This window comes from Hippopotamus amphibius, chromosome 12 (genome assembly GCF_030028045.1).
Source record: "Hippopotamus amphibius kiboko isolate mHipAmp2 chromosome 12, mHipAmp2.hap2, whole genome shotgun sequence".
NCBI classification, from domain to species: Eukaryota; Metazoa; Chordata; class Mammalia; order Artiodactyla; family Hippopotamidae; genus Hippopotamus; species Hippopotamus amphibius.
Window position 1 is genome coordinate 13,975,469 of NC_080197.1, and position 12,524 is coordinate 13,987,992.

At 47.1% G+C, this 12,524-nt stretch overlaps 1 protein-coding gene across 1 annotated transcript; it reads left to right on the plus strand.

The window, feature by feature from the left end:
• The first annotated feature begins 7,621 nt into the window (after positions 1 to 7,621).
• Positions 7,622 to 12,128, plus strand: LOC130833904 (thyrotropin-releasing hormone receptor-like). Its single transcript, XM_057704033.1, is given in 3 exon segments — positions 7,622 to 8,407; positions 11,741 to 11,800; positions 11,802 to 12,128. Coding segments are annotated over 3 exon segments (1,173 nt in total).
• The last annotated feature ends 396 nt before the right edge of the window (positions 12,129 to 12,524 follow it).

Below are 12,524 nucleotides of genomic sequence, written 5' to 3' on the forward strand. Positions count from 1 at the left end.
GGTACTGGGCAAAAAGACAACTGGTAGCTTAAGTGAATTATTTGGGATGGAATTGACAATGGACAAGCTGCTTAAATGTCACCTTCTTGGGGATGCATTCCCTGAATTCTGTACCCCACCCTCACCCCAGACTAAATATGGCTCTCCAATACACACTGCCATCATACCTTCAAAACTCTTGTGACAGGTGTAATTATCTGCTTGTTGGCTGACTTCCTCCCTTACTAGACCATAAGTGCTGGAAGGCCAGGGACCAAGTCTTTTGTGTTCATGGTGGCCCCCTAACTGTAATGTCTTCATAAGGACAGGGACTGGTGGGGGGTTTAGAACCAGACTGTTCTGGTTCCAACACCTATTTTATCCCTATTGTCTATTAACACCAAGAAGATCACTTCATCTCTCTAAACCTCAATTTCCACATCTGTAAAATGGGAGCAATCATGCCCACTTTGCCTAATTCGGAGTTGACTATTCATAACGACAACCCAGACCAGTCCCTAACATAGTAGAAGAACATCAGTGAACATGTTAAATTATTAAATGGGTTTTCCTTCCCATTTTGATAGTCTTTGCTTCTTGATAATTGAGGACAATCTGATTCATGTGTGTTCTGTTATTTATTGTTACTTACAACCACCCTGAACTTAGTGGCATAAATCAACCACCCATGTTATAATTCTCATGGATTGTATGTCAGAAATTTGAACAGTGCAGAGTGGGGATGGCTTGTCTTTGCTTCGTGAGGTCTCAGGCCTCAGCTGGGAGTGACTCAAATAGCGGGGGGCTGAAGGCTTCTTCACTTACATGCCTGTTGTCTGGGGTGGGATGTCACGTCTGGACTGTTGACTAAAGTACATGTGACTGCTTATGTGGCTTGGGCTTCTCACAGCGTATGGGTTCAGAGAATAGCATCCATCCTCGAAGTAATCATCCAAGGATGAGCATTCGCAGAGAAGCAAGTGGATGCCAGGAGGCCTTTCATGACCTGTCCGCACAGTCACACAGCATTGCTTCTGCCATGCTCTATTTGTCGGAACAGGCACAAGTCTGCCTAGATTCTAAGGGAGGGGACATAGATCTCGCCTCTCACAGGAGGAATGGCAATTTGGACCATTATTGAAAATCTCTACAGTGTGTCTAGGCCCACAGTAATATTTGTTGAATGAATGAATGACTGTGTGGGTGAACAGGTCAAGGACTCTCTTGTTCACTTCTGCATCCCCAGGATCTAGCATGGAGCAGGTGCTCAGTGAATGTTTGTTGAATGACTAAGTGAATGGAGACTCCGCTTCCCCACGAGCCAGGCATCACCCCCACTCTCGCCCTAGGGATCACATGCCCAGGACTGAAGGCATCTAGGCTGGGCACCGAGCTGAGGAAACAGTGGTCTTGGGAGTAGCTGACCTGACTCTCAAACACCAGGCTACCGATAGCTCCTACCCTACTTTTTGCCCCATTATTAATATTTTACATTATGGTACATTTATCACAATTAGTGAACTAATATTAATATGTTACTATTTCATAAAGATATACTATATTCAGATTCCCTTAGTTTTTACCTAAAGTCCTTTTTCTATTCCAGGATCCCACACTACACTGAGTTGTCATATCTCCTTAGGGTCTTCTTGGTTTCTCAGATTTTTCTTGTTTTTGATCATCTGGACAGTTTTGAGACATACTGTAAAGGCAGACTTCCCCTCAGTCAGGATTTCTCTGATGTTTTTCTTATAATTAGGCTGAGGTCATGAGTTTTTCAAGAAAGACCACAGAGGTAAACTGCCGTTTTCATCACGTCACATCAACAGGACTTACCACTGTTGATGTAATCTTGATCACCTGGTTGAGGTGGTGGTTGCCAGGTGTGTCTACTCTTTTCTCTGCTTTCCATACTTCCTCTTTGGAAGGAAGTCATTAGGCACAGCCCACACTAAGAGGTGAGAGTCATGTTCTACCTTCCCAAGAGAGGAGAACCTACATGAATTATTTGAAATCCTCCCACACATGAGATTCCTCTATCCCCGCCCCCCACACACTTTTATTTACTTATTCAGTTCTTTATACCAGCATGGAATCATGCATACCTACTTTATACTTTGGGCTATAATCTAATACTACTTTATTTTGTTACTTTGTTACTTTATTTTGTTATTTTGTTATTCAGATTGTTCTAGCTCTTTTATTTGACTTCCGTATCTCTCGACATATCCCCATCTACATGGGGTTTTTTAAAATCTTATTTTCTACCACTACAAGCTGTTTCAAGCTCATCATGAATAGTCTTGCTCCAGGAGTCAGACATTTATCCAAAGAGGTCTGCTTCATTTTACTAAAGAATGGTATTAGCAACCAAGTTCTGGGTGGTAGGCGTGATCATTGTTACTGGAGAGATCGCTGTTTTTAAGCCACTTTAAATCAGCTATTCTGTTACTTGTGACTGAAATCTTATAAACTGATTTGTCACAAGTATCAGGGTGAATGCCACGTACAATACGGCTCAGGAGTAGAACATAAAAGCGCAAGTAAATGTCTCTGTAAAGTGGCCTAAGATAACATCATTAAGTGTCCTTCAGCTCCTGACTGGTATGTACAGGATCCAGAAGTGCCCATACCCTGTGAGATGTGGGGGAGAACAAAAGGTGGCTGAGGCACACTTTACCATGGGCCTCACAGCAGGGAGGGGGGTGGAGGGATGGTGGGTCTAAGGTCTACAGTATGGACTATCAGGTGGAGATCAAATGGGATCCTCAGCAAGCCCTCATAGGGCCTGCAGCACCTTCGAGAGCTGAAATAGGGGCCTTATAAGCAGGGGATTATCACTGAACTCTGGAAGCAATCACAATGCATTTCTCATCCTGAAAGAAAAGACCAGAAGTTAAACCAGTGATCAGTGCCCAACAGTGGTAGACATTTTTCTTATTTTTCCCTAATGCCTTTGTAGACTGAATCCTACCATGTTCCAGTAGATTCAAGTTCCTTATAAGTTCATTTCTAGATATTCTGTGAAGGTTAGTTTTTCCTTCCCAACTAGGCTGAGACAGGGGACATGGCAGATGCTCAGTGAACTTTCGGACTAAATAAACCAATTCAGGAATTAAACAAAGCAATGAAGAATGATCTGCCCCAGTGAGGGTGGGATAGTGGAGAAGCATCTGAGTAGCCAGGACACATGCCCTGGGACATTGAATACGAAAGCCATGAGGTGACTCCATCCAACTCCAATCTGGAATTCAGCACCACGAGCCTTGGACAGCTCCCCAGCATTATGTTAAGAGAAGATTTCTTCTCTGCCATAAATTAAAGCTAATCTTCTAGGTCAGACTTTCTCTGCAAATCCAATCTTATTTTTCCAGCTGATGCTGCCGTACTCTAACCCCAATAACTAGAGTAGAATCAATCTCTTCTGTGTCTTATTTTCTTATTGGACCCTATCCCAAATTTGTTTCTGCTTTGCATCAAAGTTAACTATAACATTGTTGCATAATGGTTATACGCTTGGGCTCTAGCGTCAGAGAGCCTGTGTTTAAATCACAACTTTGTCACTTCCTGGTGGTGTGACACTGGGAAAGTTTTCTTCTTTAACTGCTCTGAGCCTTTATTTAATAGGTTCATTTAACAAATATTTATTGAGTTCCTCTCATATACAAGATACTTGTCTGGGTATAGGGTATGTAGCTGTGATTCTTATGTAGCCTGCTTCTGTTGGGATGAGAAAGATAACAAATAAATATTCAAAGAAATCTATAAAATGATTTCAGAATGGTAAGTGCTGTGAAGAAAATTAAAGGAGTTGTAATTCAAGGGAAGTGACTTTAGGGTACTTGAGGAAGACATCTCTGAGGAGACAGATCTGATTGAAGACTAGAAACGATGATATGAAACCAGTCATGTGATGACCCAGTATAAGAGGGTTCCAGGTAAAGAAGGAGCTTGCCATATCTATTAGCTTTTCAGGACTGCTATAACAAATTACCATACACTGAGTGGCTTAAAACAAAAGCTTATTGTCTTCATTTTGGGAGGCTATGAGTCTGAAATCCAGGTGTCAGCAGAGCCACGTTCCCTCTGAAGGCTCTTGGGAAGCATCTTTCCTTGCCTCTTCCTAGCTTTTTCCTTGGCTTATAGCTGCATCACTCCAATCTCTGCCTCCATCTTCACATGCCCTTCCTCCCTGTGAATATCTCCTCTGTGTCTCTGTGGCTGAATCACCCTCTTCTTTTTCTTAAAAAAATATTATCCATTGGATTTAGGGCCACCTTAATCCAGTATGACCTCATCTTAATTATATCCACAAAGACCCTATTTCCAAATAAGGTGACATTCTGAGGTTCTAGTGGACATGAATTTTGGGAGGATACTATTCAATCTAGTGTACCATGCAAGCCAAATAGAAAGAGGGAGGCTATGGTTGAAGCATCATGAAGAGGTAGAGGGCATTCTAGGGCTTGCATAAAATGTTTGGATTCCTTTTAAGTGCAAAAGAATGCCATCAAAGGGTGTAAGCAAAGCAGTGGCTTATATTTTTTAAGAGATCACTTGATACTGTATGATACATAGAGAGAGGAGCAAGAATGTATCAGAGACACCCACTGGGAAACAATTGTAGTTGTCCAAACAAAAGATTATGGATGAGGACTTCCCTGGTGGTGCAGTGGTTAAGAATCTGCCTACCAATGCAGGGGACATGAGTTCGATCCCTGGCCGGGGAAGATCCCACATGCTGCGGAGCAACTAAGCCCATGCGCCACAACTACTGAGCCTGTGCTCTAGAGCCCGTGGGCCACAACTACTGAAGCCCATGCGCCTAGAGCCCATGCTCTGCAACAAGAGAAGCCACTGCAATAAGAAGACTGCCCACCACAGGAAGAGTAGCCTCCACTCACCACAACTAGAGAAAAGCCCATGCACAGCAACAAAGACCCAATGCATCTAATAAATAAATAAATATTTTTTAAAAAAGATTATGGATGAATGAAAGTGTTGGTAGAGAACATGGTGGTGAAAGGTAGATTAATTTGATGTACATTTTGAAGGTAGAATTGAGGAACTTGCCTAAGTATTAGATGTCAGCGGTGAGGGAGAGAGACATATAATAACACCTGAATATTTGGTTTTAGCAAGTGGGTGGATGTTTTAGCAACTGGTTCCCTTACCAAGATGGGGAAGACTAGAGATGGATGAGGTAGGATATGGGAAATTAAAGCATTCCACTTTAGACATATTTAGTCCATTGCCAAGCAGTGCCCCTTGCTGCTGGCAACTGAACAGCTCAATTAAGCAGGAGGGAGAGCTGGCAGGCTTAGAAAGAGAGAAGTCCAGGAACCACTTGCAATTAATATGGCTAAAAGGATTGCTCTGGACCACACTCAGGGAGGACTACTACACCCTGGAGTGAGGAGGAGGCATCCTGGACTTAACTGGCATTTGCTACCTTAGAAAGAGCTGAGTAAGGGACAGTGGGATTGGGGTGGGGGCAGGGAGCATAAAGTTGGGGGTGTTGGGGTTCTGCTTCTACTTGGCCCCATGACATTGGAAATTATTCCTCTCTGGACCTAATTTCCTCATCTATAAAATGGGAATAATTGTACCTGCCTAGAGAGGGCTGTGGGAAATAGAGATAATGAATGTAAGGCACCTGCCATGGTGTTTGGCTCTAAGCACGATGCTTTGCTACTGTTATTGATGAAGATCCCAGAAAATATTGCAGAGAGGTAGTATAGCATGGTGGGTAAGAATGTGGACTCCACAGCCAAGCTGCTAGGCTCAAATCTTAGTAATCCCCCTCCCTTACTAACCTACATATCCTTGAGCATGTTATTTAACAGTTCTGGGACTCAGTTTCTCTGTCTGTAATATGGGGATCCAGTTATACTTTCCCTATAGAATGTTGTGAGTATAGAATTAAATAATACTTGTAAAGCACATAGAGCATTGTCAGGCAATACTAGGTGTTTCATATCCATTAGTCATCATTCATTATAAAGACTGACAATGGGACACTGGCTGGTGCGCCCAAAATACTCCCCTGCCAAGTTCCCCTCATTCTTTTTTTTTTTTTTTTGGTCCATTTATCAGATCTGTAGACAGAGCAAACTTCTCAGACACAAGGAGAAGGGAGAGGAGAGGGATGTATATATACAACTGTCATTACCAATGTATTCAACCCTTGCCACAGTCAAGCACAGCTAAGCACTAAGCACTTTACATGGATTTTTCCCCCATCAATCATGTGAGCCTCCCAAGGACACTGTGAGGTGGGTTCTATCATTATTATTCCATTTCACAGATGAAGAAATAATTTTTAGAGAGCATAATTGCTGGATAGTCAGCAGTAAACAATTCCTCAGCACCTGCTACGTGCAGGTAGGAAGCTAGGCTCCCTGGAAAGCAGCTTTTATGCCTTTTATGAAGCTTAGCATGGTCCCACCTTCAGGAAGCTTCCTCTAGTGAAGAAACAAGTTCTTTCATTCATTCAACTACCATTAAGCACCTTTTCTGTAACACGAACAGAGCTAAAGATTCCTAACAGGCTTGTGCCCGTGACTGGCACAGTCTTAGAGATGGGAGACACCCTTGCAGGAAGGGCATACTCTCAAAGAATTTACAGGTCTTCTTCAGGAGGAAGAAAACTGGGAAAAGTAAGCAGGAGAAAGTGGAAAGATGACAAGGAAATGAGACGTTTAGGAGGACACAGGACCAACCCAAGTCGAGATGGGCAAATACCTTTCTTTCCCCGCAGCTCTGGGCCTCCGTTCTCCATTTGTGAACAGCAGGGCTGAGGCTTCTGCCAGTGAAAACACGATAGGATCCCAGGATTGTGTCGGGAAGCCAGCGGGTCGCCGACTCCTCCCCACTTGCCTAGTGGAGCTGCTCCTGTAGACAAAGAAGGGAAAGAAGGAAAGCCCAGGGCAAAGGCAAGCGAGCAGTGCGCAAAGTACCACTGCTCCTTTTAAGCATCGGTTCCGCGCTGCACCCTGCATCCTTCACCTGGACCCCGCGTGTTCAGGGTTCGGTGCCAGGAGCTGGTGGAAAGAAAGAACTGGTGCTGGGCTGGGGCAACCAGAATCAGCCACGCGGCAACAGTGGAGAGGACAAACTAACTCCAGCAGAGGAGCCTGCCTGGGGTGGTCGCGAAAAGCAGAGAGAAGAAAAAGGCTAGGGAGGCGAAGATCTGTCAGTATGCACCGCGCTTCGTTGACCGAATACCCGAGTTTAGAGTCCTGAGTCTCGCGAACCTGGAGAGGGGAGGTGAGAGCTGAGGGGCTCCAGCAGTCGGTCCTGTAGGAGGCGGCATTAGGGTGCCCGGTCCATTGCTAGAGCGCGACCCCACGATCCAGAACGCGCCCCTGCAGTAAACCCCACCCCGGGAAAGATCGCGCCAACTCCGGCTACAAGCCGTCTTGGAAACTGAGCAGTAAGAGCCTAAGTCCTGATTCCTCGGAGTCCCCAGAGTCCGCGTAGTGGCAGTGAGACCCTGCACGGAGCTGGAGAAACCGGTTCAGCTGGAGACAGCTGCGGGACCCGCAGCTTCCCGCAGGGAGATTCGCCGAGGACACCGTGGCAGCCAGGAGTAATTCCCCAACTCGCTGCTGCTTTAGGGGTGCAGCGCGCACAGGCGCGCATGGAGGAACCCACCGAGCACCCTGAGCTCGCGAACACGTCGGGCCTGGGCCCCATGCCCCGCCCTCCACTGGCTATACAGGCGGTGACCTTGACCCTGGTGCCCCTCGTGTGCGCTGTGGGTGTGGCGGGCAACGCCATGGTGGTCCTGGTGGTAGCCCGGAGCCGCCACATGGTCACACCCACCAACTGTTACCTGGTGAGTCTGGCCACCGCGGACCTGCTGGTTCTCCTGGCGGCTGGAGTACCCACCGTGGCCGAGGCGGCATCCGCTCGGGTTTGGGTCTTCGGCCACGCAGGCTGCCTGGGCATCACCTACCTGCAGTACGTGGGCATCAACGCGTCCACAGGCTCCATCACCGCGTTCACGGTGGAGCGCTACCTCGCGATCTGCCGTCCTCTGAGCGCCCAGGCTCTGTCCACCGTGGCGCGGGCCAAGCGCATCGTGGCGTAGGTGTGGCTGGGCACCGGCGCCTACTGTGTGCTCTGGCTCTTCCTGGTGGACACGCGCGAGACCGCGTACGCCGACGGCGTGCAGGTGCAGTGCGGCTACCGCGTGTCACGCTCTCTCTACCTGCCCATCTACTTCCTGGACTTTGCGCTCTTCTACGCGCTGCCCCTGGGGCTGGCCACGGTGTTCTATGCGCTCATAGCACGCGTCCTCTTTGCCTGGCCGCTGCCTCCTGGCGACCCGGGACTGTCGGGCTCTGTGCACCAGGGCGGCCCCGCTGGCCAAGGGCGCTTCTCCTCCCGCGGCAGGAGGGGTGCGCTCAACTCCCCGAAGCAGGTAAGCAGGTAACCCTCCTCATTCGGACCCCCAAACTGAGCCAACAGCACATTGGTGGATGGAAGCTTGGGCCCTTCTGATGTAAAACCTCAAGTTCAAGTCCAGGTTGTGCCACTTACTAGGCTTGTTTTTGGAGACATCGCTTCCGCCTTTCTGAGCCTCAGTTTCCTCTCCTGTTGTATGAGGTAATGGCACAGAAATGGCATAATTCATTTAGGGTCAATGTCACAAACTAAACGATAAATTCATGTTGGTTTGTTATTAAACTCCCTCAATGAGTACCTAACCCTAGCTGTTATTGTCTTTCCATTGACAGGGAAAGTGAGGTTCAGAGAGGTGATGTGACTTTCCCACGACTATGCTACACCATCTGGCCCTAAAGCTGCCTAAATGGACTGGAACAGTCTGAAAGCCTAAGAAGAGGATGGGTTCTAGGGAGATCGAGAGAAATTCAGTATTTATTGAGCACTTACTGTGTGTCTGATTCTCTGATGGTTCCTGATATTATCACTGTTTGGGAGGTTTAATACCTATTTTTATGGACAAGGAAACAGGCTCAGAGGGGACAAGGGAGTGACAGAGATGACACAGCAAGGGAAATGGGTGCAGGAACCCAAGTGTCCAGACTCCTTGTATCCCCTAGCCCCACTCCAGCAGTGCAGGGTCCCAAGGGTTTTCCAAGAGTGCCAGTGGGAGGAGAGTTCTCTGGGCCCAACTGGTTTTTTTTTTTTTTTTTTCTTTTTTTTTTTTTGAGTATAGTTGCTTTACACTGCTGTGTCAGTTTCTGCTGTACAGCAAAGTGAATCAGCGATACATATACTTATACGCCCTCTTTTTTGGATTTCCTTCCCATTTAGGTCACCACAGAGCACCCAGTAGAGTTCCCCATGCTATGCAGTAGGTTCTCATTAGTTATCCATTTTATACATAGTAGTATATATGTGTGAATCCCAATCTCCCAACTCATCCCACTGCCCCTCCCCCCCGCCCCCAAGCTGGTCTTAATTTTCAGCCTTCTACCCCCACCTGCAGCTCACGGGAGGCAGGAAGACACCTTGTCCTGGCTGAGTCACTCTTGAACCAGACAAGGACCATCTGTGCCATCTCCCTGCCTCCCAGGGTGGGCATACTGTTGGGGATGGGTGTTCTCCCAGCTGCCCCCGAAAGTCCCTTTTGTCCATCCTGCTTGCAGTTACCATAGGTCAAAGCTGCTTTTAGAGGGAAGGGGGCAGGACACAGGCTGAGCAGGTTTGAAATATGAACTTCAGGTTCCAAACAAATGCACCTCCTGCCCTCCCACTGGCTTATTTAATACTGTTTACCATGCTCGGGCTCAACCTGGAGGGATTGGGGTCACGCTCCTGCCTGACTTATGCTTTAGGTGAAACTTCTGATAGTGAAAAGAGTATTCTAGACCTGGGTTCTGGCCCCTAGCTTTGCTAATGTCTTGCTGTGTGGCTTTGTGGCTTTCACCTTGATGAGACTTGATTTCCTCCTCTGGAAAATGAGAATAATTATAGCACCCATCACTACCAATAGGTGGTAGTGAATATTACAAATCTGCATACAGTAAGTATTCAGTATATGGTACCTATTATTGTTGTTTTGTTGGGGCTTTAATTTTTTTTGATACTGGGTGGGGGGAGTTTATGGACTGAGTGTTCCTTTTATGCCTATGAGACACCTTGCAGAATGCGATGTACAATTCCAACAGGGAAGAGGCATTAAAGGAAATCAGAAAGCCCAGTGCAAGGTGGAGAATAACAACAACAATAATAATAATAATAACAACAACAATTAACATTTACTGGGTATTTGCTATGTGCCCGGCACTGGTTTTAGTGCTTACACGTTTACATTTTGAATTTTTACAACTCTGTGACTTGTGAACTGTTATCATCTCAGTCTGACACATGAGGAAACTGAGTCACAGAGAGGCTGCCCCAGGTTACAGAGCTGCGAAGTGACAGAACCAAGATCTGAACCCAGGCAACCTGGCTCCAGAAACCACCCCCTGTCATCCAGTATTTGTCACCCAAATGAACGTAAAATGGAATGGAACAGGATCTGAATTTGGTAAAATCAGGAGTCGAGGCCCTCTAGGGAATTCCTGTGATTTTTGTGGTTCCTGGACAATATTACAGAACAGGAGTTTATTGACTTAGAGCCCAGCCTCTTAGGAAAGGTCACTCATATGATCTAAACTCAGGGACTCTGAGAACATGTTGGAACAGGCTAGCTTCTTCCTTGATAAGAAAATTGTCTCTCCCAAATTCCCCAGAGCTGAGTAAATGAATCCAGGGTTTTCTGGGCAAAACCAGTGCCAGGACTATTTGGGCAATTTAAGCTCTAGTAAGTGAACTCTTGCCACCCATGTTTTGGACTCTGAAGGGGTCACTGAGGACTCCAGGGGTAGGTGCACCTGTGTGCTGCCAGGCTCCCTGGTATTAGGGGTGTCCCAGCTCCATTGACAGATGCCCCCTTGTGGTGCTTTCATTCCGGAATTTAGAAACTATACATCTTTTGAAACACCTTCCCCTATGTACCACCTCTAGGATGCTTTATTTAGTCTATGCTGTCAGGGAAGTGCTGGCCGAGATCTGAAGAGTTAGGAAGTGAAGAGGAGGGAGCAGGGAGAGGCATTAGAGGTGGTCTAGGGCAAAGGCAGGAAGGGGTGCCAGGAGGGAGGGAGCAGTGTGAGAGAAAGAGCCGGAAGTGAGTTATGGCTGGGAATGTTGGGGAGAGAGGAATTGTAGCTGGAGAGAGAGGGACATATCCAAAGCCAAACAGCTGGTTCGTGGTGGAGCCAGGATTCTAAGCAAGCTCTGCCCGGCTCTGAACCTCATGGGGTTGCAATAGTAGTAGTGGTAGAGGTTATGTTAGTAGTAGCAGCAGCAGCAGCAGTAAACCCACAATAAATCAGTAGCATCTATTATGTGCCTGGCACTGTTCTACATTCTCTACTGGCATTAACTCCTTCAATCCTCATGTCCACCTATGATGAAGGGAGTACTGTGTCTCCAACTTATAGAGGAAGGAACTGAGGCTCAGCGAATGAATGAATTTGTTTCCAGCATGTGGTAGCCCATCCAAGGGCTTTCGAGGTGGTTTGAAGCTGGGAGGTTTCCAAAGACTTGGGCAGGGCAGGGAAGGAGGCATAGCAGTTTTCTAGGTGGGGATGGAGTTGAAGGGAGGGCAGGCATGAGGGCACAGCTTGGCAAGGACTGGACATTGCTTTGGGTTACTCCTTTTGCAAGCTCACAGAGAGAGACCCGAGACCCAGGGTTCTCCCTTGGCACCAATGCCTTTCTTTTTTCCTGTCTTATCCGGCAGGTCACCAAGATGCTGGCTGTGGTAGTGGTCCTTTTTGCTCTGCTGTGGCTGCCCTACCGCAACCCTGGTGGTGGTGAATTCCTTCCTGAACTCGCCCTACCTCAACCTTGGCTTCCTTCTCTTCTGCCGCCTTTGCATCTACGTGAACAGCGCTGTCAACCCCATCATCTACGCCCTCATGTCCCAGCACTTCCGGGAGGCCTTCCACAGACTATTTCAGTGCCGGCTGGCCAGGCCCCAGCTTCCGCCCCAGGATGCCACCCCTGTTTATTACAGTGTCGTCAAAGACTGTTCCCAGCACAGACTGGGCTCTTGGAAGAAACGAGGGAGTGGGATGTCCAGGCAGGGAGGGTGTCCTGGCACCTCAGGGCAAGGCCCACCCTCCTAATCCTACTGAGGTGAAGGGGTCTCCGTGCATTTGGGGAAACATGGCTACTGGAGGAGAGAGAGGCGTTCAGGGCTGTTTGGTAGAGATGCACAGGTTGTGCACTGCACAACCCTGGGGGTCACCATTCACATCACAGACAGCCTAGATTTGTCTATTTAGCGAAACAATTTCCCAGTTTAATAACTATACAAATCTTAGAGATGCCCCCAAACATTTATCATACAAATGAATAGCTAATGAGTAAAAACTAACTTTAATCTTAATACTCAAGACCTTTTGCTGAGATCTGATGTCCAGTTTGAGGAAGGTTCAAGGTGTAGATTGTGATTTGTTGGGGTTCTTTTTTGGCAACAGAAAGTATCTCTGGCTAATTAAATAAAAAAGGAATTGATTGGA